Source organism: Eublepharis macularius, chromosome 5, assembly GCF_028583425.1.
Source record: "Eublepharis macularius isolate TG4126 chromosome 5, MPM_Emac_v1.0, whole genome shotgun sequence".
NCBI classification, from domain to species: Eukaryota; Metazoa; Chordata; class Lepidosauria; order Squamata; family Eublepharidae; genus Eublepharis; species Eublepharis macularius.
Window position 1 is genome coordinate 75049754 of NC_072794.1, and position 26676 is coordinate 75076429.

Here is a 26676-nt window from a genome sequence, read left to right on the forward strand (position 1 = left end):
TGTACTTAGTAGTGAAATTAATATTTATATTTTGTGGTCATCATATTGAACCTCTGCTTCACACTGGAATTGGTGTTGTGTGGCTATGGATGTTATGGCAACATGGTGGAACCATCCAGGAACAGGATCAGTCTAGACCAGGGGTCCCCAACCTTTTGGAGCTTGTGTGCAGCTTTGGACTTCTAAGAGCGATGCTACAAGTGACAAATATCACGTGTTTGACACGTGAAATGACTTGCACGTGTTCCCCCCCTTCTTTCATGTGCACAGAGTGGTGGGTGCAACCACAAAACAGCTGCTGCGGGAAGTGGAGCCAACCACAGAATGTCAGGGAGTCAGGTTATGCTTAGCTTTAATAGTAAATATTCAACATTTCAGGCAGAAGCACTGTTTAACAGGATGCTTTAAAAAATAAATATATTGGTTTAAACCAGGTTTTTTTCATATACACAGCTTACCTTCAGTCATGCAGTGTGGTGTGGTGGCACTTGTTCCCAAAATAACTTTTTTAAAAAATCTGCATGGCCAATCAGGTCTCCTGTGGCCAATCAGAAACCCTGCTGAGCAAAAAGTCTTACCTGGCCCAACTTGCTTTTTAAAAACACATTGGGAACCCCTGGTCTAGATTCCTCCCACTCGTTCATTGCCTTCTTTCTGCTTGATGAGATGAAATTATGTTAGAAGAGTTTCCTACACAAGGATTAGCCATTCATGAACAGCCACTGCTTAAACTTTATGCTGCGTTGTTTTCCCCATATACAAACTGTGAGTGATATTCCTCAGCACAGCAATGGTGATTTTTTAAAAAAAAGGATATTCACATCTGGCTTAGATGTAACATTGCTTGATGATAGAAATAGCTTTCTGTAATGTTTGATTAGCAAAATACACTTTTGATCTGAACAGCATGGGATGTTAGCTAGCTACAGTGGCAAAGACTTTGTTGGTCTGTTGCATAACAGGGAGAGTTATGTGTCTTGATTATTGTACATATTGAAACACATTTTGCTGCAAGTTGATACCATTTTTTTTCTAAAGATGCAAGCAGTTCTTTAGAAAGATAGCTATGAGGTTAAAGTGCTTTTCCATTCAGGGTGTGTAGTCACATTTAAGTTATACCAAGAACACAGTTTTTTCCCAGGAAGTTGTCACCTGTGAAAATTGTCAGCGTGAGAGATAAAGATCAGTCCCTTGCTTAATTAGATGTATATTCTACTATGTGTAGCATTTTAAAAATTCAGTCTACAGGTATGGGAAATGCAAAACCTTTTTTAAAGGATCACCTGAAAAAATGGGCTGATCAGCTGTTGTCTTGCAATTCCCTTACATGCCAGTCATAAACATCACTACTACTGTGTTAGGCTGTAATGCTGGTGTCACATCACCATAATGCCAGTGTAATAATGTTTGAATGTATGGCATTGTGATGGCATTGCTGTAGTGAGTCCCATCCTAAGAGTTCATAAGCAAGGGCTGTCAGATTTAGGACTGGGCTGTTTATAGCTGATTTCAAATTTTCCATTCATTAACAGCTTATTGTTGATAATTTAAAGGCAATACTAGAAAGAGAGATACTAGACAAAACAGAGATACAGGAAGAACATGATATGGTGTAATATTCAGGGCTTTTTTTCAGCTGGAACGCGGTGGAATGGAGTTCTGGAACCTCTTGAAAATGGTCGCATGGCTGGTGGCCCCGCCCCCTGATCTCCAGACAGAGGGGAGTTTAGATTTCCCTCCACACTGCTGGCACAGAGGGCAATCTAAACTCCCCTCTGTCTGGAGATCAGGGGGCGGGGCCACCAGCCATGTGACCATTTTCTCTGAGGGCAACCCACTGAGTTCCACCACCTCTTTTCCCAGAAAAAAAGCCCTGGTAATATTGGATGTTCTTATTTATAATATTAGATCCATAACACCTCCTTTCTCCAGGACTTATTAGGCCTTTTGTAATATGCAGAGCCTTTCTGCATTTTTAACAAAGTTGCCTGTGAATAATTGTATTTTTAACTCCTATGTAAGCATGTTTTTATCTTTTTCAGGTGGACGCTTTGCATGATGTCATTGGCTCTAATCTGGTCAGTCAGTAGTTTTCATTTACAATAATATTAAGTGAACAAAGGAAATAATACTCAGTAGCTAACATTGACTTATGCACCACTGAAATACATGATTATTATACAATTAAATGTATGTGTGAAAAGAAATGATTTGGAAATCTTTTTTGAAACTCCATGGCTTTTCTTTCTGATTCACCCAGTTCCCCTCCATCTCTATGAGTTATCCATTTAATGGGATGTTGATGATCTATTCTCAGTATAACAGGCATAAGTAAGATAGGATTGAGATACCTGTTAAAAGAAAGTCAGCAGTTTCTGTAAATTAGAACAGTTTACCATCAGTTTTAACAAAGCTAAAATAATGATGTTTGGGAGAAGGTTACGACATCATAAGTGACTGGACAGGTTTAAGACAGGAGAAGTCCAAATTTCCATGTCTATGGTATTCTCTTTAACAAACGGACTGTGGAATAAAAGGTGGCTGGAGCAAGCCTGAGCCTAGCTTGTTTTCTGCACAGGTCTTTCTGAGGCCTTTTCTGCACACCGAACTTAAACCAGTGCTGCTCAGTATTTGTGCTGATCAGGGCTGATTCGGGTTGGGCTTCCTGCATTCTTCATTGTATGACGCCAAACTGATTTGGCACCTGGTTTTTCATTCTAGACATGTTGAAATGAATTGGTGTGGAGCTGGGTTTTCGAGGGATTGCAGTCTACATCACCTTTTTTCTTATAATTTTTGTGCATGCATTGTAAGTTACAATGTTGTAACCCAGTGTGACCAACATTCTCCTCCCTCTCCTCATTCCTTTAGTCACTGATTAGACACTCCTGCACCTGCCAATCTAGTTTTTGAAGTGTGGAGAGGTGGTTGGTTGAGGAATTTGGAGGGAAACCTAAAAAGTGCTTTTGCACAATTGTTCCACTCACAAACTTTTCTTGCAGCCGTTGTAGTTGTTAGCAATTGCTCTGGTGTGTTTTGAATTGTCTGCTTGAAGCTTTGTGGGAATCATGAGGATTCTGAAAGCTGCCATGCTGGCCTTGATCCAGGTAATTCTGCTGTCTTTGAGGCATTCGATGGATGCCTGTTATACTTACTTGAGGAAAGTGTCTTCCAGAAAGCATGCATTGAGAGCTTCCATGCAACTTTCAGGCATCAAACCTGTTTCTTTGAGTTGCAACAGGCGTTTTCACACAGCATGACAAAGATGGCTTCTCTTGCAAGAATGCCTGTTCCCCACTGCTGCTGGGTCTATCTGAGAAGCAGCGACTGGTGGGACACCTTTGTTCTAATGATGTGGAATGACCAACAGTGGCTGGAGAACTTCCAGACTATTTCCCAAACATTCAAGGAATTGATGGCATCCATAAGAAGAAGGTTACTGTGGCAGTCAACCACCATACGGGAACCCTTCCCAGTGGAAAAATGGGTGGCAACTGCACTGTGGTACCTCGCTAACACCAATATCTACCATGAATGTAAGAATCAATTTGGAGTTGGATATCAACAGTGGAGGAGCTAAGTCTGGAAGTCTGCTTTGAGATGGACAGAAGTAGGCAAGATAGCACACTCCATTGCTTTCTTATCATCTTTTCTCAGTGCAGTTCAATGGTGATTACAACAACTATCTATGCAAAACCCTGCCTTTGTGTTATGTGATCCTTATCTTTTTATTTCCATACATTTATCCTTTCCTGTTTTTTCTACTTCTGGCTCCCTATCACTTGTGGAAGGCTTCTAATTCCTCTGCAGTACTGTACTGCATGAATTTTTAATTTTTTAAAAAACTAACAGTAACATTACAGTACTGCTATACCTTTTGCTTCCAGTTCTGGGATTACCATGCTTATTATAAAAGGCAATACAATATGGTTGGTGTTTGTTTGCCTGTGTCTAAAGTAATATGCATCTTCCCTTTTTCATCTCCTTCCAGATTATGGATAACTTCCTGTGACTCAACTTTCCACACTGTATATATAGGTGTAGTGGACAAGACACACATTCAGATTTGGTGACCTAAGGGAAGACGTGACCAGTACAGCAGTAGGAAAAAGTATAGCTCCATTCTTCTTCAGGGAACAGTTGGCCGTGCTAGCTGCTTTATAGATGCAGAAGTGGGCAAGAGTGGCAGAAACCACAATGCCTTTGTGTTTGCAAAGTCCGCACTCTGCATGGCAATGGACACTGGTGTGTTTGTGCCCAGCAATCCCACTTCGACTCTGGACAGAGTGAGTGTTCCACCACTGATTGTGGTGGAACACAGTGCTGCCTACCCAATAAGGAGATGGCCTATGAAGCCTTACAGTAGACCCAGGAACCATCAGGAGAGGCACTTCAATTATGCACTGAGCAGGGCATGGAATGTGCTGGAATGAGCCTCCAGTTGGTTGAAAGCTCATTGGTACTGCCTCTCCTCCAGGCTGACTGTATTTGAGAAGAACATTACCAGTGTGATTACAGCCTGTGCTATCTTGCACAATGTATGCAAGATCAAGGATCATGCCATGCTTCAAGACTGCTTCCAGTCATAGTCACTGTTCATGCCAATTAATTCTAATATGAAACAGGTGATAAGAAGCACTTGGATGCTGGCAAAGAAGCGTGGGATGTTCTTGCTAGGTATTTAGAAATAAACTTACCGGATGTCGGTGTGGGAAGAAAGGGGGGGGTAAGATTTCCAGTTTTACTTGCCTGTTTATGGTTTACAATAAAAACAATTTGTTGTTATTAAATCTCTGTTTCCTGGTTATTATTGCCAAACAGTGGGTGGAGGGAGGATATGATGGTGCTTGCACTGGTCTTTCTTTTTCACATACTCTTGCTTTGACAAAACAAAGCAAAAAACCCCAAACCCTACATTTCATGGCTTGTAATAGCTTTGGACTTTAAGCCTACTCCCAAGCAGTACATTGCCACATGCTTTTAGCAGTGCACTGACAGTGCCTAGAATAGCACCAGATACCTCTTACAGTCCTCCCCAGATCAGTATATAAAATGGGCAGGAAAGCAAGGAACAAGGAAGCCTACTTCCCAACAATGTAGCAACATAGTTGATTTTTAAATTGGCAAATGGAACTGAGTGTGTGTGTGTGTGTGTGTGTGGATACACATTATGGCCAAGCAGACTGTCTTCCAAAGGATCATGATGACAGGGGACCGCCAATCAATAACTGATAATTGATTGACAGGGCACATTGTTATATAAGCAGGGATGCTGCTGCATTGCAATATCTGGACAGTAGCCTCATTGATGCTGCCAACAAGAAGCAGGGGCACCTTTCGGCAGGATGAAGAGGTGTCTCTTCCTCTGAAAATCATTCTGCAGTCATGGCATGCAAGGGAATTGATGGCAAGTACCTTTCAGAAGAGCCCAATTTAGTCAGATCTCAGAAGCTAAGCAGGGTTGGCCTTGGTTAGTAATTGGATGGGAGACCTCCAAGGAAGACCATGGTTGAAGAAGCAGGCAATGGCAAACCAACTCTTTTAGTCTCTTTTCATGAAAATCCCAGCAGGGGTCGCTGTAAGTCAGCTATGACTTGATGGCACTCTCCACCACCACTTATCAGAAGAACCAGGCAATCTATAGGTCTGTCACCAAGGAGCTCTCTAAAGACCCGCTTGGCTGACAGTGTTGGACAAAATTCAAGCAGGTGAAATGCGGCTTCATGGACTTTCTGGAGGCATGGCAGTGGATTGCCCCACAGAAGCCCCCCCCCTGCCCACACACACACTCCATGATGTGGCTTTGGGGAGCTGTAGGTTGCCCATGCTGAATCCCCGTCATGAAAGTAATGTTACTATGCTTTGATAAGTTTTGCTGATTACATTAATTCCAAGGGCCAGAATACCTATGGATTGTAACAGGGATATTTCACTACTGCACGAAACTCCACAAACTATAAAGTCTGCAAAGGTTAGAGGAACAGAAAGGTAATCTTTCACTCATATTCCATAGTTAAACTTCTGAGGGGCACAAGATGGGGCATTGCAGCACAAGAAACATGTGATGAGGGTTCTTAAGGCGTAAGAAAAGGAAACTGCGCCCCCAATGATTTCCCCATTTGTCATCAAATCCACAATGTATAACACATAACTACATATGTAGAAGGTAATGGTTCTTGTATTTAATTTTTTCCTACAGTGCTGCTACTTTGAACCCATAATGGTGTAATGGCATCCCAGTTTATTGTTGTTATTATTTTGATTTATAGCCCTCCCTCCCACAGGTGGGCTCAGGGCGGGTTACAGCAATGTAATGATACAAAAATATAATAATACAATATAGTAATACAAAAATAGATATTTAAATACATTAAAACCAGAGTCATCAATATATATACAATCAAAATCTCAAGGAGGTAGCCGCCTTCACTCTTTCCCAACCAAAATGTAAACAAGGGGGGAGGGGTACAAACTGGTGTTGCCACTGTGACTTCGCTTATGAGGGGGCAGATGATTATGTAGCCCCCCCCCTTGATGGAAGACTAGTAGGGAGGCATTTCTAAGAAACCTTAGGCTGACCCCAGCCATATGCCTTGTGAAACATCTTTGTCTTATAAGCTTACCAAAAAAATATAAGGTCTCGGTGGGCCCGAGTATCCTCCAACAGAAAGTGCCACCAGGTTGGGGCCAGGACTGAAAAGATCCTGGCCCTGGTCGAGGCCAGCCGAGCCTCCCTGGGGCTGGGGACCACCAGTAGATGTTTTCCTGTTGATCAGAGCACTCTCTGAGGTATATACGAGGAGAGGCAGTCCTTCATGTGTGTTGGTCCCAGTCCATTTAGGAGTTTAAAGGTTAAGACCAAAACCTTGAACCTGACCTGGAACTCCACAGAGAGCCAGTGCAGCTGCAGCAAGATCTTAGTAATATGTGCCCTGTATGGTATATTCATCAGGACACATGCAGCAGCATTCTGGACCTGCTGTAATTTCTGGGTCAGACCCTGGGGAAACCCTGTGTAGAGCTTCTAATCTGGAGGTGACAGTTGCATGGATCACTGTGGCTAGGTCATGGGTAGACAGATAGGGTGCAAGCTGCCTGGCCTGGTGAAGATGAAAGAATGCAGACTGGGCAACTGCTGAGACCTGGCCCTCCATTTACCTGGAAGAGTCCAGCATCACTTCGAGACTCCTGACTGAAGGAATGGGCACAAGAGGTGCCCCATCAAAGGTTGGGAGCCAGATTCCCAAATCCAACAGCCCATGACTCAGGTACAGGACCTCCATATTTCCAGATGCAGCTTCAGCTGGCTCTGCTTCACCCATCCAGACATGGCCTCTAAAGCTCTCACCAGGACATCCGGGGCAGAGTCAGGCCAACCATCCATCAACAGGTACAACTGGGTGTCCTCTGCATATTGGTGACAACCTAGTCTGAAACTTTGTACCAACTGGGCGAGGGGGCAAATATAAAGATTGAACAGCAAGGGGGAGAGTATCACCCCTTGCGGGATGCCACACACTAATGGTTGGTGTGCCACCTCTCCCCAAGTGCCACCTTTTGTCCCCAACCATGGATAAAAGAGACAAGCCACAGCAAGGCAGTCCCTCAAATCCCCACATCAATGGTAGAATAGCTACCACTGTTCTAGCAAAAGGCAGCATAACTTTCAGAATCCACATTGGGGAGGATAGCCAAAGATCTACTTCATCTTGTTCCAGCACAGCAACTCTTTAAAATCGCTGACTTTAGTTTGTAGGAATCTTTTTCACCTTTTGCAAACCAGTTAGTAATTGCGCAAGGTTTGCTATTAAGGAAGATATTACATTAAGCTGCACATCAGTATCAATGGATCAAGTGAAATCACTTCTTGGAGCCTTCTTAGGTTGTTAGCATAGAAATTGCAGATTGACAAACAATGTGACAGGCTATGCCCCACCCCCTGCCACTAGATTTGTGACACTTTGTAATGTTGGCTCTCCCATAGGTTTGTCTTTGTTAACTTTAGGAGAAATGTTATGTGGTGTTGCAGACTATTGCTGTAGAAATGTTACACTTAAATGAGGGAATAACGTACACAGAATTGTTTGCATATGCAGCAGCACTTCTTCTGTGCTCAGGATGATGCAATTGATTTTCATACAACCACCCCTTGCTTCTGCACAGCAGCGCCATGCCAGACAGAGATGGTCTGCGCCAGGAGGAGGAGGAGGAGAAGAAGGTGGTGTGGATAGCCCATGAGGAGGACCCCTGCATAGACCTCAAAGAAGAACCAACTGGAGGTTGGTGAAGAAGAAGATGATGATGATGATGAAGATGATGATGAGTCTGGTCGATTACGCTTCAAAACTGAGTGGAAGGAAGGAACAATCATTAGGCTGTCAGAAGTCACAAGAGAATGAAGAAACATCCCAGAAACCTTGGAACTTTCTGCAGAAGCCAAAGCAGCATTACTTGAATTTGAAGAGGGGGGAACAGCAGCTTAAACAGGGATGCTATGGCTCAAGAAGAGGATGAAGAGGGCCTTTAGTGTGTCATGGAATGGGGGAGCAAAGAAGAGAAAAGGAAAGGGGGAGACTGAAGGATCACCAGCCTGCTCTGCTGTCAATCTATGCAACTGTTATGTCTCATTCACAAAGGATATTTCCTCATCAGCAACCCATTAGGAATCTGTTCCAGCAGCAGCAACCAGAGTTGCAGGGCCTGCTGCCTATTCCCCCTCAGCGTCCTACACCACCACCTCCCCCTCAAGCGATTCTTATGCCATCGCAACTCAAAACACCAAGAATACTGATGACTCCTCTTCCTCCAGTGACATCTCAGCAGCCAAAGAACATACACATTAACCCACACTTCAAAGGGACTGTAGTAACTGGAGGTGTCTGCGAAGGACATCAGTGCTGACCAGCCACCTGAGCCCTTTTAGAAAACGGTTTTGAAAACTGCATCCAAGGTGGGATTACACATACACTTAAATAGCTATGTCACACCTTTTGCTGGTTCTGTCCCGGGGACATTTACAGCACAAGTGGAAAGGAGCAGCACTTCTTATGGGTCGGATTTGGGCGTACCTCCAACCTTCACCAGCAACCTGGAAGCCCTTTTGACTATTGTGCAGACCACCTTTGGAAGTTGCCTTAGTACCTATGAGTATTTCCTGCTGATAAACACACAGGGCAATGAATGTAATAACTCCACCTTTTAAAAAAGCATTTTCTCTCTATAGTGCACAAAACCAATGTCTTCATGAGTTCATTTAGAGTCCCTCTGCAAAAAATTGAAAGAAGGAGAATAAAGTTTTGCAAAGGGACTTGGACAGAGTACTGGCAGCTTCTTCAGGGGTTAGACCTTCTACATCTGCAGGTGGGGGGGATGTAAATGTTGTATATAGTTCTGCTCTTGTATATAATTATTCTATCATCCAACTTGTACAGTTTGAAATCTAAATTTTGCTGTTTTACAGAAAAATAAGTTTGTTGTTTGGTAAACTTTTGCATCTTTATTAAAAGAAGAAACTGGGGATTCCCTCTTCAGCAACCTCTAGAATACATTCTCAGTAGTCCCAAAAAAAGAATAGAGAAGAAGAGCCTTAAATGAAAATATATAAACACTGTGGGAGGTCATATCAATTTCTTTCAACCAGCACAGGGACATTTCGGTGGCAGTTCCTTGGTAGGGAAATGTTCCTGGACTGATGGACGGGTTACAGCAGTTTGAGGTTGGCCCTGTGGTTCTTGCTGCTGCTGCTCTGCCATCCGTTCTGCCAGGATGGTAAATGCTTTGGCAACAGAGAGCAAAACATCTATGTTTTGCTGCATGGCGTCCTGGAAGAACTTGCAGTCCTCTCTGGCCTCCTGAAGCAGCTCGTTGTGACATCATCTTTCCTCCTCCAGCAGCTGTGTGTGCCACCTTTGCTCCTCTGACAACTTTTCTTTGTGTAGCTGGTTTGCTTTCTGCTCCTCAGTAAAGCACCATGTCAGCATATGCGCAGCAAGGTGTTGCTTCCTGTGACCATCATTAGATAAACTCATTGCAGGTGACATTCTGGAGTTGTTCATTTTGGGAGGGAGTTAAGAGTTGGTTAGAAAAAAAAGGATGCGTGGGTGTTTGACATTGTACATGATATATGTAATGCACCTCTCCTAACTGTGGGGCCAATGCTTTCTGTGCACATCCATATATAACCTGTTAGCAGTGAATCAATGAAGAGAGAAAACTTCAGAGATCCAACATCCATTATTTAGCTGGAACACTGATAGTTGGGCAGAGGCGGGTGGGGAATAAACATTTCAATTTGTAGTCTGTATGATACAGATCATAGAGATAGGTGGAAGCCAAGAGTCATCCTTTCTGCATCCAACCTCAAAGATAGGTACTTCCTAACTCTCCACAGCAGGCTCCATAGGACTCCACCACAAACTGCTCCCCTTGCTGGTGTTTTTCCTCCCTCCATGCCCATACTAACAAATAGTACAGGTTGAGGGATCTTTTGCAAATGGGAGCCAGTTGCAACTGTCCTTTTTTCTTCTCCTGCTTGCAGGTTGGATGGAGCCTCGAGCAACCTCTGTCCACTGCCAAACTGAAGCCCAGAGAGACCTCCCTCTATCCTATCTGTAAGTTGGGCCATCAGAATGAAAGGAAGGCACAAGTGCACTACAGCCCAAAGTGGCACCTCTGCCCTATCCTGTTTATGAGGTGGTGGGTAGGACACTTCAGAGAACCAACACCCAAAGATTATCTGGAACATCATTGTGTGGGTGGAGAGGGTGGTGTGGCCATGTAAACTATGGGATGGATTTCTTTCCATGTTAACCTTATCTCAGGTTTTTAGAGCTTGTGCCTTACCTGCCTGCTCACTGTTTTTGCAGTTACTTCCTAGTCAACCTCCATTTCGTGTGTAGGATCTGGTTGAGAACATTCTGCATCAGAAGGGAAAGTGGAAAAACAGGAACACATTATTGTAAGGGGAAGAAACCTACTAAGGAACCTACTGCTCCATCTCAACAGGCAAGTATCAATAGGTGTATTTGGAAAAAGATGGTTTTCTTTCTCCTAAGAATAGGTATGTTGATGACCCATTTCAAATGAAGCTGTATTTCTGGAGACCATGCTGTCCACATGGCTGTGGGTAAGTGCCCTGAAAAGGGGAGAACCATTCTGTGGTGCAATTAACGTGGAAATACTGTATCAGGCAAAGATGGTGTTTGATAGGAATCAACAATATAGTTGCCCATCAAAAAAGTGGGTAAGCAAGTGAGAGCTGATCAAGGGCAGATCATGCAATCAAAAGAAGAGCCTAGAATCATAGGTGCTTTGCAGTTTGAAGGCTGTTTAAACAAGGCATGCCAACTTACAATTTCTCTGCATTCTCTCCTAGGCAATGTGAACCATCATCACACACAGGAACACTCTTGTGACCAGCTGACGATCTGGGGAGGATCCTGGAAAATGGAGTGGGGAGGAATACTGTGACTACAGAAACAAAAAAAGGAGGGGGTGACTGCAGAGCATCCCTTTTTTGCAATGGACACCTTTACATTATCTGCCCCCTTCCCCATACCTGCTGCCACATAACTTGCGCTCAGTATTTGAAGGTAGTGGATGTAGAAACCAGCAAATAGCACACTAATCACCTAGATCTGAGGGACAGAGGAGCTGATGTTCTGCAGGTTGATGGTGACAGCATCATGGCTGAAGAGTTCTTCAGACCCCTCTATAACATTGTCTGGCTGTCCGTGCCCCACATCCACAGATTGGAAGGAAAGGCTCCTGGCTGCCCAATGCAGTTTGATGCTTGCATCTCCTCAGAATACAGTGCAGCTGGTAGTAAAAGGGAAAGGATACAGGAGAGTTCCCAGAGCAGCCATTGTCTATGACCACCCTTTTATGTTCTTGCTGCAGTGCTTTTTGTTTTTGTTCTGCACTCCAAGGCTGTCCTGGTATATCTCCTTGCCACCATCTTCTCCACTATTTGCTTGAAGATATCAATGTTGATATCAATGTTCCTGTGGGAGACAGCCAGAGCCTCCTGCACCTTTCCTCCCCACCATAGTCCCAGGAGATCCAGCGTCTCCTGCTTGCACCATGAAACACCTTGGCCACCAGCAGCCTTTTGAGCAGCCATCTTGCAAGGATGACACTAGTTCGAAGGTACAGTGGAAAATGGTGCTTCACTGTCAGTTCAAAATGTACAAAATTTGCCACCCAGACAAGCTTCCTTCTCATTGGGCTTCTCACATGTTGTGGTCATGTTGGAGGTTGGGGAGAATGGTTTCATGTGACAACACAATCCTCCTCCCCTGCCCCAGCATTTAGTGCTTCATTGTGCCTGAATCTTTGCAATAAAGAAAAAAATAGAAATGTGGTCCTAAGAAACAAAGTCTAAACAGTGAATGAATGTGGAACACCATCACAACATGAATGTACATTTTATTTAACAGGTTGAATGTAGCAACATTATAACCCTTCTCTTTTTTTTAAAAAAAAAAGGGCGTGTGTGACTGGCTGTTTGGAAGGCAAATGAATTGTTCATGAAAAATATTTTTGCAAGCACTAGTTCAGCATGGGCTGTTACTTGATTCCCCATTTGAAGACAGCCATCTTTACTATGCAATGACATCCCGACATTACTGCCATTTCTTCTTTACAAAAAATAAAAGGGGAGAGTTGCAGAGAAGATGGGATGGTAGGAGTGGTTTCTAGTTAGTGGCCAACCAGTCAGTGCCCATAGAAAGGAAAGGGGACAGGGAGAAGTCTTACTGGAGAATGCTTTAACTAACACTGGCTTAACACTGGCTTTTAAACAAATTTGGGTCTAGGCACAGGGAGAAAAGTCAGGCAAAAGCTGGAAAAAAATTGATTCTGCCTCTCATGCCACCTTTCCATGTGTGAAATTCTGGAGATCAGGAACAGCAGAATGGAATCTGAATCAGTGTCATATGACCATGTGGAAAGGGCCTGGATTTCTCATGACAGAAAGGAGGCAGTCAAGGCTATCAGAATCTCTCAGGAAAATAGTTTATCAGATACTATATGCAGCTGGCATATGGGAATGTTGAGATCTATCTGCAGTAGAACAAAGGTTGTGAACCTTTTCATTAATGAGAGAGCTACTTTTGAGTAACAAAAATACCCCAAGCTACTGCCCCCCTCCCCCCGCAAGTTACCAAGGCTGCTTCCATATGGGGATTTTTCCATAGGTAGGACCAGGGGTTTTTTTCTGGGAAAAGAGGTGGTGGAACTCAGTGGTGGAACTCAAGACCGCACAATGAAGTTACTTTGGGTCAGCTGGAACAAGGTGGGAGTTTTTTAAAGTTTAAATTGCCCTCGATGAAAATGGTCACATGGCCGGTGGCCCTGCCCCCTGATCTCCAGACAGAAGGGAGTGTAGATTCCCCTCCGCGGAGGGCAATCTAAACTCCCCTCTTTCTGGAGATCAGGGGGCGGAACCACCAGCCATGTGACCATTTTTAAGAGGTGCCAGAACTCCGTTCCACCACGTTCCCACTGAAAAAAAGCCCTGGGTAGGGCAGAGCGTGCTCCTTCTTGTCTGGGGAGTTTTCAGATGGCAATGTGCTCTTTCTGAGCATAACATATGGAGCTTGCAGGGATTTTCCCTTTTCTGCGAGAGCAAAGAGAAACTTCCTTTGCTCCAATTTAAGAGGGAAAGGGTACAACAGCTGCAGACAGAGCCTGCGATGGAAAGCTCTGCCCACAGCCAGTCTGTGGAGGGACAGAACTCTCAAAATGGCAGTGCTAAGCTCCTCCCTTTTAACCCTTTAACAGGGGCTTTTCTTGTTTAACAACTGAGCTGTGGCTCAGCTTTAGAGGCATTTAATATCCAGCAGATTCCAGAATAACTCCAGCCTTGATTCAAAGAGGCATGACTGAACATAAAACAGATTATATGAATAGAAGGGATTCTCTGCTAGTAGTAAAATAGCTGGGTCTTGTGGTCTAGTTTTAGAATTACACAGGGGTAATTGTGAAAGTTAAAACACTGTAGTTCTCAAGCCACTCCAGTGAACTGAAAAAAGAAGAGTCACCAAAGGCTATCCAAGATATAGAAGTTAAACTTTCACATGTTCCGGGTTAGGAAATACCTTTGTAGATGCAAAGGTACCTTCAGAAGTTACTGAGAAAAGTATGACTGTTATCCAGCTTGCAGCCCGTAATCTGCAACCAAACTTTAGAAACAGTTCTATCCGTAGTCTTGCATTCAAATGCTCTGCCTCCTTTCAGCAGCTTGCTATTGGCTCCACAGGTCCAATGGCCCAAATGGGACTAGGCACAACCAGGCTGGAAGCAACACAATGCCAGTAGAGAAGGTCTCACTCCCTCACCTCCCAATTAAATATAAAGGCATCTAGAGAGGCTGGTAGGGATCACATGGGAAGCAGCCACCAGACCTCTCACTGGGCTCACATCTAGAACAATTGTACCTATTGTACCTCTCTCTTCGGATGGAAATCTGATCAGCCTCTCTATATGAGCCACCTCTTTAGAGGGGTGGCAGGCACACAATTGCCTGCTGTTCTCTTAGGTAGATGCCAGACCTAGGCCCCTTTCACACTCGTATTTACAGCGCATTCACTACCTGTTTTGTGTCCCATGTTTGTCTGCCTTTTACACTTCCAAGGTGGTCATGTGACGCAGCACTGGGCTGTGTCCAGTTTTCTCCACTATAACTGGCTGTGGACATATGGCAACTTTTTTTGAATCAGCTGCTGACTCACGCTTTGCCCAGTGTAAGTCTGTGTGAATGGTTTTGCCTCTCTTAACCACACCCCCTATCTTACTGTAAGTTGATTGGTCGAAGTAGATTTAATCACACGCACCCTCATCAACTCCCCTAACACTTCTTTCACCATTGTATTTCTAAAGTTCGTCAGTGCCAGTATGGTGAAGCATCTTCTGCCCCCCCCTCCCGGCTTGCTGGCAGTGAAGAGCCCGGTGCCCACCTGGCCTGGCCTGAGCAGGGAAAGCAGAGTGCAGAGTGGGTCCTGGGGCTCATGTATGTGCGCTTGCCCTCTGCGCCCAGGCGCCTCCATCTGAGTGAAGCCTTCATGGAACTGGGGCTTGATTAGCAGGCAGCAGGGGGTGGGTGGGCTTCAGCTGTGCAGCACATGAGGCGCTCAGTGCTCTGGCATCTCTGTCTGAGCAAAGTCCCCCAAGCCCCCCACCTGAGCAAAGCCCCCCAAGCAAAGCCCCCTGAGGAACTGTGGCTTGGATAAGTAGGCAGCCCAGGGGGGAGGGCTTTGGATGTGCAGTGCACGAGGCACTTGGTGCGTGGTAGAGGGGGCTGAGCTGACTGTAATCTTCACTTGGCTGCCTCTTGCCCTTGCCAAATCCTGGTGAGTTTGGGGATTATGAGCTGTTATCTGGGGCCCTGGAGTGAAGGAGGATTGGAGCCTAGGAATGAGCAAGGGGCACGGGGCTCTCCCTCTGGTCATGTCTCCGGTCATGTCTCCGCTTAGCCTCTCCTCTCTTCTGGCTCCCCAGAATCCCGCTTCCATGGCTTCCTCTCCCTTTCAAGCTACCTCATCACATTTGAACTTTTTGCTGCTCTGCACCCCATCCTCCTCAGCTCCCCGTCACTTTTCCCTTATTTTTTTTAATTTCTGAAGGGCAGTAACATTTCAACATTGTGAATTTATGCACAAATACATTTAGCACTGTTAAACATAAGCGTGGGCATTTAACAGTCCTTGTTATGTGGGACTGAATGAGAGTACAGAACCTACAGAACAATGGCTTGCTCAGGAAGGGAGCTTTCCCCACCACAAAGCAAGGTCATTTTCTTGCAAGCATCCAATAGGCTCATGGTTAAACAGAGTGGTGCCCCCTGCCCCATCCCCCTCCTGTCACCTTCAAGCTGCGTGGAACTCACCTGCTTTTATTACTCTTCTCTGATTGCAGAGAATAGTAATAAAAGGGGGGGGGAGAGGAGAGAAAGTTGAAGTTCTTTCAGAAAATCAAGTTGGCAATCAAGGGAGAAAGCATGGGTTGATGTTAATTGCACTTTAGTTGGTCCAATCCTGGTGGTAACCCATCCTTCTTGCAAGTAAAAAGGCTCAGGCAGGACGGCACTTTGAATAGAGAGCTGAATGCACACCTGCCTCTCCCCACGTTCTCCAGCTGCCTTGCTCCCAATTAATTTCAACACACTTTCTCCCGTCTCTCTCTGTGCCCACCGCCTCCATAGATTCCCATGCTGGGCAGAGGTGCTACTTTCAAAAGTGTAAAGTTGGGGCATGAAAATGGCCGCACAGAGATGCAGAATTCATGTGCATAAGGAGCGGGATGAGTTTCTTAGTCTAACAAAGAGGTGATGTCACAACATTACAACACAGGCACACACTTAAAAAAAAAGTGATGTGAATTCCAAAGCTCACAAAGCCCACAGCTGAACTGGTGCCTGATATCGAGTATAAAATGAACAACAGGACACCAAATGGAATTGGTAGCGGGCAGTGTAAAACGCCTGGGTGCAAAGCAGAAGCCATTGCAATCGTGGTGACTACTCAGAAATGGTGATTTTAACCATTTCTGTGAAATGGTCCCTAACTGCTGACTGGAATGGACAGATTCACTTGTTAGCAGATCGACTTGTTGTGACATGTGCCAACAATCCACCTTAAATCCCAAGCTGTTGATGAGTCCAAATCATTAAAATGCCTTTGAAGAAAACTTAGGGACCAAGCCAGCTTTCCTTACTGGCTCTAAGACTCTTCTACCCACCCTCCCCAAACCTGTCATAAATCTAAGCCCTATATAATGATGGACAGTTGATATACAAGGACATGATCATTTTAATAGTACAAAAATGATAAATTGGCTTCATCACCTTAGCAGCAAACACTGAACATTTAAACACTTCAAAATTATAGATCATTAAGAACAGACTCCAAAATTATAGGCCATTATAGACCATGAAGAAGGGCAATAAAAGACATTTTTATGAAGAAATTACAAACATGACAGAACTATTTCCTGTATGTTTCTAAAGATGGTATCCATTAGAGGAAACAAATAAATCATTATCCAAAAATGCAGGAAAATGACCTATCCATTTATTTGATGAGTACAAATAGTTATTTACTTTGCCAGAGAACAGAACTGGTCTTTCTCATGTATTTGAAGACTATAATATATAGTACAAGTGGAGGACATGAAAGGACTTGCAGGGAGCATCTCATTTTCTTCTTCCCCACTATTACCTTTTTTACTTTTCCGCAAATCCCAGTAGCCTCTCCCCTTTGCCTGCTTCTTTCTCTTCTTCCAATGTACCTTTATCTGCCTGCCATATTCTGCTTTCCCTCCTTCCCCCCCTCCCCCCAGCACCCTCTCCCTGGACAAAGTCTGGTTCAGTTGCATGATGCTGGTCAGGACTGGGCCTAGTTACACAGTTGGGAACCTACAAGTACTTGTAAGGGGTACTTCACTTTTCCATGTATCCTCCTCCGCATACTATTTCCTCTTTCCCTCCTCTTGGCAGCCCCAATATCCTCTCCCTTTTCCCTTGCTTCCTTGTCTCCTTCCCACTCAATCTTTTATCACCCCCCATCTTCAGCTATATGTTTGCTTCATTTATACCCTACCATTCTCCCCAATGGAGACCCAAAGCAGCTTACATCATTCTCCTCTCTTCTATTTTTTCTTCACAGCAGCCCTTTGAGGTAGGTTAGGATGACAGCATGTGTGGGACTAGCCTGAAATTACCACGAGTTTCCACATCAAAGTGGGCATTTTAACATAGGTTTCCCAGATCATAATTTGAATCACTACACAGCACTGTTTTTTGTGGGGTGGCTGCTGTGGGAGACCAGGGGCCAGGGACGGGGGGGGGGGGGGGGTTGCTAGTTGCAACAGCATGACATCACTGCCAGGAAAACTCAGACATAATGTCATGCCTTTCTAGAAATTGCTGAAAACTCTGGCAATTTTTAGAGAGGCGTGACACAATATTCAATTTCCCCCAGAGGTGACATCTTTCTGTTGGTCCAGCAGCCATTTTTCCCTGGGGGGCTGAACCCTAGTCCTCCCCCAATGGCTAAAGTACCCTAGGAAGGGTACTGCCCCATCCCCCCTGCCTTTTATCGACAAAAATCAACCTTGATCCCTGGTAATACTGTTGTGGTGATTGTCTAGCAATGGCCACTGAAGGCACTTGTTTCTTAAAGCTACAGGTGCTGCTTCTATCATCTTGGAGAGTATTTTTTTAAAAAAAACACTTAAAAAATGTTTCAGATTTTTCTGCAAACCTGGAGCTTTTCTCAGGTCTGTAGTAAGATCTTTGTCTGTCCATGCCCCTAGACTGTGGATTTAAGTATCCCTAGAGGGGGGCATGTTTAGAATTAGATATATTGCTTATGCACAAAAGCAAATATTAGTTAATATTTAATGTGTTAGTGCTAGAAAATATGGCTAAAGTTCAGAATCAGTAGTGATCTTTTTTAGTAATTTCTATTATTTGCTTCAATTTGTACATTGGAGAACTTCTAATCTCTGGCCCTTTTCACACTCAGACTTTAAAGCGTTTCAGTATCTGTTCTGCTTCCCATGTTTGCAGGAGTTTCACACTTGCAAGGTAGTCATAGGACGCAGTACCAATGTTTGCCCTTGTATCCCTGATTTTTTCTCCATGAGAACATAACATGATGTTATTTTAAAGCCACTGCTGAGCTGCTGCTGGCACAATTAATGTCAGTGTGAACTCTATACTCCCCTTTTGCTTCTCTTCCCCCCACCTTTTCCCAGGAAACTGATTGGTCCGTGCAGAATTAACCACGCCCACCCTCCTCAGCTCTCTGAACTCCTTTTCCATCATTTTTTTCAATAAAGCAAGGTAAGGGTCATGAGGCTGCTTCTCCGTTGGTTTCCTTCCTCCTGGGTATGCACACACACTCTTATTTTTTTTCCAAAGTCAGGAACCATTCCTAACCTTGCTGCTTATTCCCTTTAAAAGCCAGGAAAGGGTTAAATGGCTGTTTTCCCCTTCCCTCCTCTAGGGCATATGCACTCTCTCTCTCTCTCTCTCTCTCTCTCTCTCTCTCTCTCTCAAGCCAGGGATAATTTGTAATGATGCTATGTTGAAACGTTACTGCTTATTCTTTCTTGGCTTTAAAAGGAAAGGGTTAAATGGATGCTTTCCTCTTCCTCCCTCAGTGGTATGAGCACACTCTTTTATTTATTTTTTTCAAAGCTAGGAAAGTGTTGTAACATTACTCCTCATTTCTCCTGGAAAGCCAGTTAAGGGTTAAATGGCTGCTTTCCCCTCCCTCCCTGGTGTGTTCTGCACAGCCCTTTGCAAATCAAAGCAGCAGGGAGGGAAAGAAGCAGCAGCATTTTAACCCTTTCCTGTCTTGGCTTAAAAAAAAATAGAGTGGTACATTTCCCCCTAGAACTTTGCCACCAATTGCCTCAGTGGGCAGGGGACAGCCAAATCAGCAAAAGTGGGGGTGGGGGATGGGTTCCAACTTTGCAATGTTACTACACATGCTCAAAGTTAAAAGAAAAAATGTGATGTGAATTGTAAAGGCCGGAAAGTCTGAAACTGCACTGAGGCTTCAAAGCCAGTCTAAAATGAAAAACAAGATGTGAAATCAAAACTGCATTGGACAGTGCAGAACATGGGAGTACCATGCCGAAACCACTGTGGTTGAGGCGAATGCTCATAAATGGTGGTTTAAACTGTAAGTGTGAAAAGGACCTGTATTGCTCAATACATTAGAAATGAAATTAGTCCAAAACTATTTCACTAACTTATCTGCCTCTGAGGTAATGCAGCAGTCCTTCACATCACTGTGCTGGGAATAGATAGGAAGTGGGCCACAGATGGTCTGCCTATCATAGCATCCTCATACTGACAAACCCTTAAGAAGCAAGGGAAAAGCAGCACAACGTACATGAAATAGGGTACTCACTCAGGTTACTGCCCTTAGATTCACACAGAGGAGACAGCTATGTTAAAAAACCCATCCATTTATTAGCAAGAAGATACAGTGATTGGGAACAACTAGTTACAGGGCAAAGGAACTCATGTAGTCTACAGTTCTAAATAACAAACAGAACTAACCAGCAGAAACTCTATTCAATGAGACTAAACAAAGCAAATTTCAGAGGGCAGAACAGAGCATTCCATTGTAATGTATATAAAAATACACCACAACCTATGCCAGTCTCTCCTAGGATTTTTTCCACATGGATAGGCTTGTGTGGTTTCCCTGCTGTGGCTGCCAGTACAGCACAGGGGCAATGGGGCTTCCACATGGCAACTACTTGTCAGAGCAGGGCTCAGTCCACTTATGCAGTGGGGCTGGATCAGGCCCCGTGATGTGGTGATGGCAGCCGTCTCCAGGCAGAGATGGACTGGGCCCACTAGCACAGTAGCCACTGCTGCCAGACCCAGTTGTGTGGGTATTGAGTCCCCCAAGGTAACTGCTGAGCCTGTCCCTAACAAGTCCTCCTCCTTTAGGTGATACGATAGGGGAAGGAGGGCAGGACACTTCCAGGGCTGTTTTGGCTTCTGAGTTACTAAAATCAAGCCTCGGAAGGCTCAGAAATATTGTGATTGCCTGGCAACCTCCAAAATGGCCACTGGGCATTCTTTCCCCACAGCTACAGGTATTGTTTCTGTTATTTTTGGAGTTTTAGTTTCCTTTTATTTTTTTAGATGTCAGATTTTTCTGCAAACCTGGGACTTCCCTCAGACTTTTAGAGAAATCTCCCTTATGCCTCTGGTGCCATTTTGTGGAAGTATTGGTCCATACTCTATGGTCCAGTTCAGAATTAGCTATATGATGTCACTCCTGCACTGAAAATGCTTCTCTCAAAAAACTTTTGGCAGAGGCCATCTCTTAGAGCAAACTTCTGCAAAACCAACCAACCAACCAACCAGGTATCTGTTACTTTTTATTCAATCATTAAGAATGGACAGCAGCAGAATTGCCTTCAAATTGTTAAAGCATGCAATTATAAATTTCATGAAAATAATTATAACAGCCCTTGAAAAGGCACAAATGTGGTCAAAACAAGTCTCACTTTGGCTGAAAGCACGTAAAATCACAGCAGGCAGGGGTTTCTTCAAATATATTGGATGGGCGTCTTCTATCAAAAAAGCGATATGGACTCCACAGATAATTGTAATAACTGAAACTTGCAATAAATCTTTTTTTCTGGTATCAGATGCACATTTGCAGTATTGACTTAAGGTCTAAAGTTCTATAAATATGTGAGGCTACTCATGTGTGGTTATTGATGGCCAACATAGCTAGTAGCTAACTATAACCTTAATTAGTCTCTGAGAACAATCCAAGCACAAATCCGAAAGCACTTAAAATGTAGAGAAAATATTTGACAACCATTAGAGCATTTCCAAATCTGTCATGTGACTAACAGAAGAGATGAATGTTTTGTATAAATAGATCGGCGTTCTTAGCTTCTAATTTAAGTGGCCTTCTTCCTTCTTTCCTGCTCCTACTCATCAGGTACCACTTCTGCAAAATGAGGGGAGTATTGCTAGGCTTGCTTTTACTCTCTGTCTTCATGGCTATCTCTGAAGTAAAAAGTGAAGAGAGATTTGTTAAGCTTTGTGGAAGAGATTTTGTAAGAGCTGTTGTTTTCATTTGTGGAGGATCTCGCTGGAGAAGACATCTTGCTAACAATGCAGAAGGCTTCTTTGGTAAGAGTTTGAATTATACTATGTCCAAATATTCTACTCTTTTTGGAGGCTAAATACTTGTTCAGTTAAATAATTAATGGCAGTGTCATGCATAATATAGTACAATTCTAGTTATTTTTGTTTTGCTGTAAGTTATTCCATAGTACTGGGAATTGTAAGATTGTGGTATGCCAAATAAATAAATGCAGTATTAGACCTTAGCATTTTTACATATTCCTGCAACCTTGGTATGCAATCTTTAAAAAGCCTCTTTGAAAATGTATTCTGATATTGAACAAACCTCAGGTCCACCAGGATGGCTTGTGAGGAGATAATCCCTGTGTTCTTGGACATATAATTACCATCTTGATTAGTCAGAACAATCTGGGGAGGAATTGATTATTCTTGCTTTCTCTCCCAAAACATATACTTGACTTTTAAGGGCATATTTATTTCACCATAGCTGGAATATCTTTATTGGGAAAAATTATGCTTTAATACTGAAACACACTACTTTGAAAACAAGTGCAATTGAAACCTATGCAACATTTTCAAGGGTTGCACACTAGGCTATCAGTGTATGGAGTAATAATTAAAGCAAAATTAAAATAAACCATGTTTTAAGTTGGCAACATTCAAAATTTATTATGGTTTGCATGTCCTCTTCATCTTTACCATTTCCATTCAACAGGTGAAAAAAGCCACCCACACATTTCACTTGATGTAAGTGCTTCAGCCACTGAAAATAATATCCAGAAGCCAGAATCCCAAAGTGAAGAATTCATCCAGGCCTTGTCTCAGTCCAAAGGAAATGTGTGGAGCAAGCAGCAAAGGTCTATACTTAAGAGGAGTGAGGAAGTCACACAACTCACAAACTCTTGCTGCAGTAGTGGCTGTCATGAAAGCAGTATACGTTCACTGTGCTAAAATGTATCAGATGCTGGTACAGAGTCTAATCTATAGCTGCTGTACATTAGGAAATAAAATGATTTGTGTTTAGAAACAGGTAGCTTTGATAACTTCTCTACCACATGTTATAGTTCAATGTTCATACCAGCTTTGTACCGTTTCATTTGAAATATTGTTCAAACTGGCAAAAATTTCACTTCTGAGTTTCTAACATGTAACAATACCTGCTCTTTTGGCTTTTCTTTTTAAAATAAATGTCCAGTTCACTATGTTGCTTCCACTGTTTCTTGCCAGAGCATATAAGCATACATTTTTTAAAAACAAATTCTGGAATTGAACAAGTTGTGTTTCCCAAGGGAGTCACCAGAACCAAAACCAGTTTGATAAAAAACAAAACCAGTCCAGGATTACTACTTCATGGATGATTTCAAGGTGATCTAGTACATTTGCTCCCAGGATAACATAAAGGGAACAGATATTCAGTGGGCTCAGTGGAGCAAGAGCTGCCAGGCATCTGCCCAGAAGACTGCTATTTAGTGCCAAACCAAGCATGATACTAGTTATACAAATGGAACTTCAAGCATTTATTATTATTTAAATGGATACACTGGGACTCAATTAGGATTAGAACTGGGAGATCAGTAAGCTTCCCCTCTTCTCCATTTTCCTGACCTGAAATGATCTCTTGCAGCTCTTTTTGCTCCATTGGAAGACACACACTGGTGCAGTAGTAGTAGTTTATTTTCCACGGCCGGTGACCAGCAATTTACAAAAACACCAATAAAAGGTACCACAGAACATCAATAAAACCATTCACAATACCTGGGTAAAATCATTCATGATACAATACAAGTTTATGCAATAGTGATACAAGTTTATACAATAGTATAAACTTTAAAATTCTCAGTGGTACAATAAAATCATTCACTTAGACACTAATGATTTCCTGATCCTTGAAGCAATCCAACCAAATCTGGCCACCTGAAATGTGATCTTAGGATGTCTATCTGAAAAGAAACCCCTCAGAGTGCATATCCTTTGGCTACGGGTAAGGGGCAAAGTTGAAAAAAGAGGAAGAGATTTGCGAAGATTGTTATACACCTTGCAATCAAATATGTGTTCTAATGATTCTATCCCTTCCTCACAGAAGGGACAAATCCTTTCCTCATAAGGGATTTTTTTAAACTTCCCTTCGAGGACAGCCGAGGGAAAAACATCCAGTCGCATTAGTGTGAAAATTCGTCTGTACTCCTGATTTGATAGGTTGAGGAGATAAGGCATAGGTGTTACCCTATTGGGGGGCTCCAAAAGATCTCACCATTTCTCTATTCTGATTATATCATGTTGCCTTGCAATATCTAATATCCTCTGTTTTACTATGTCTTTAGCTTTTTTGTAACCCATAGAGCACAGGTATTGTTTAGAAAGACCGTATGAAAGTAACTTCTTATCCAGCACCCTGAGCCATGGGGGGGGGGGGCAAAGGGATCCAATATTATTAGACTTGTGAGCCCTTTGGGACAGAAAACTAATTTTAGCCAGTACAGGGTTACTGCAATCCACAACCTTGCCTCTACTGTAATCATGCCAGTTTCAATTCTGATAAGTGCATTTGGGACACCATGGGGCACTTGTAAGATTGTTCTCAGGAATTTAGATTGAACTGTGTCCAGCTTCTTTAAATTTGAGGTGACATTTATTGGGGCTCCATAGGTAAGCTGAGAGAGGGATTTAGCCTTGAATAGTCTGAGGGCCGCAGTCAGGCATTTACCTCCTTTATACCAATAGAATTTTTGAATTGCCCCTGAGCTTCTTTTGGCATCTAAGATGACAGAATTTATATTAGCCGTTCTTTGGCTATTAGCCTGGAAAAAGACACCTAAGTACTTGAAATATGAAACTTGTTCGATAGGAATGGAATTTAAAGACCAGTGATAAATTTTTGGGGTCTTGTTTTTTGCAAAGGCCATAACTTTTGTTTTGGAATAGTTGACCTCTAAGTTGTTTTGTTGACAGTACTGGGCAAAAGAGCCCATAGCTCTCCTAAGACCAACTGGAATCCTGGAGAGCAGAACAGCATCATCAGCATAAAGAAGCACCCCTATGTGTTTGTCCCCTAACCTAGGGGGATGGAACTCAGGTCTATTTATGTGTGTAACCAAATCATTGGTGTAAAAACTGAAAAGGAGGGGAACAAGAAGGCATCCTTGTTTGACCCCCCTGTTGGTTCTGATGGAGTCTGTAAGGTGACCTTGGGAGGTGCACTTGACCCTTATGGATGTATGATTGTACAGAGCCTGAATTAGAAACAGTAAACGCTTGTCAATGCTTGTGGACCTTAGTTTATCCCATAACATAGCTCTTGAAACTGAATCAAAAGCTGATTTCAGGTCCAGAAAGGCAGCAAAGAGTGACACACTTGAGTTGGAAGAGTATTTTGCAATCAGATGGTCTAGCAACATACACTGATCTAAGGTGGAGCGACCCTCCCTGAAACCAGCCTGTTCTTCTGCTAAATAAGATTCGTCTTCCAGCCAATCTCTAAATTTCCATAAAAGATGTCCTGCATAGAGTTTGCTAACTATACTAAGCAAACTGATTGGCCTATAGTTATTCGGGTCATCTTTGTTACCTTTTTTGTACAAAGGGATTATGACAGCAACCCCCCAGTCCTTCGAGATTTTCCCAGATTGATCAATTTGAGTGAATAGTGAGGCCAAGACAGGAGCCCACTATACTGCATTCTGTTTTATCAGCTCCGGGGGGATTAGATCTATGCCAGGGGCCTTCCCAGACTTCAAAGTACGGATAAGCTGTAGCACCTCCTTGGGCTTCACTGGAGGCCAAGATGGTAGGCTTTTCAAATAATCAGAAATAGATTTTTTGGTAATTGTGTCCCCATATAGGCTTTTATAGTAGTTCTCCCAAGTGCCAGGTAAGATGGAGTTATTTATTATAGTTGGAGGACTGCCTGGAAGATATGAAACCAGTCTCCAAAATAAGGCTGAGTTCTTCTCCTTTACTGCCTTTCTGAGTTCTTCCCAGGCTGACTGGATCGCTTCCTGTTTCTTCCTCCTAATAAGGGACTTGTACTGGGCTTTTTGCCATTTCAGAGCCAGCAGGGATACTGCCTCTGAATTGGCCCTGTATCTGGCGTAATTCATATTGAGGGATTTCTTTGCATTTATGCACTCTTTATCAAACCAAGATCTATGGTTGTCTGGTCCAGGTCCTGGCGGCCCAGCTCTGGAAGACTGCAAAACCCTTTGGAGCTCCTCCAGGATCAGTTCGTATTCTCCAAGGCAGGAATCTATATTATCTGCTGCCACTAATCTGTAAGAAATGGCTTTTGTTGCCTCTGATTGCAGGGTTTTGGCCAGAGTTTTTTCCAATAAGGGTTTCCATCTGGGCCGACAATATTTGACACTTTCTGTGGTGCCAACATAGGGGTCAGTGGGTCTAGCCACACAGAAATCAGCCTTTTGCATGTCTATTTTCAGCAAAAGGGGGAGATGATCGCTGTCACAGAATGGAGCCACCTCAAAAGACTCTATGTATTGGACCATATCTTCAGACACCATAATATAGTCGATAGTGCTCATCCTAACACCTGACCAGTATGTGAACTCAGCGGGGTGGTCATTTGGGAGGGCCCCATTCAGTACAAAGAGATTTGTTCTGCTTATTATTTGACTTAACAGTTGACCTGCAAAATTAATCTTTGAGTCCTTTGAGAGCCTTTTTAAAAGTAGAGCTGTACCATTAACTTTAGGTGGGCCATAACTGCTCTCATTATGTGGGCTATGATGCTCAGAACCAAACCAAGCATTGAAATCACCTCCCACAATAACGTGAGCTGCAGGATAAGTCGATATTAAATGCTGTAAATAAGATTCAAACCCAAGCAGAATTGCCTGAGTTTGCTCTTTTGTTCTAGCAGGGGGCGAGTAGACATTAACAATTAGCAAGTACATATCCTGAAACTGAAGTAGCAGAGCCATCGCGAACTGCTCATAATGTGGGAGCTCCACTATCGTTGTTTTCAATGAGGTGGAGATTAAAATGCAGAGCCCACCTTTGGCTCTCCCATGTGGGAGAGCCTCAGCTGG

At 43.4% G+C, this 26676-nt stretch overlaps 2 protein-coding genes across 2 annotated transcripts in view; both read left to right on the forward strand.

Moving 5' to 3' along the window:
* DNAI4 (dynein axonemal intermediate chain 4) overlaps positions 1-4720 on the forward strand; it is a 69544-nt gene extending 64824 nt beyond the window's left edge. The window contains exons 17-18 of the mRNA XM_054980787.1: positions 2043-2078; positions 3992-4720. Of these exons, the coding sequence (XP_054836762.1) occupies positions 2043-2078; positions 3992-4012 (57 nt within the window). The 3' untranslated portion in view covers positions 4013-4720. The remainder of the gene's footprint in view (positions 1-2042; positions 2079-3991) is intronic.
* A 16781-nt stretch (positions 4721-21501) lies between these two features.
* INSL5 (insulin like 5) lies at positions 21502-22585 on the forward strand. The gene is made up of 2 exons (XM_054979732.1): positions 21502-21679; positions 22350-22585. The coding sequence occupies exons 1-2, from the start codon at positions 21502-21504 to the stop codon at positions 22583-22585; spliced, it is 414 nt and encodes a 137-aa protein (XP_054835707.1).
* The last annotated feature ends 4091 nt before the right edge of the window (positions 22586-26676 follow it).

Bases quoted from the DNA above. Each gene is read 5' to 3' on its own strand.
- INSL5 (XM_054979732.1), top strand. From the start codon at position 21,502: ATGAGGGGAGTATTGCTAGGCTTGCTTTTACTCTCTGTCTTCATGGCT. The intron at 21,680-22,349 runs GTAAGAGTTTGA...TCCATTCAACAG, and splicing joins CAATGCAGAAGGCTTCTTTG to GTGAAAAAAGCCACCCACAC.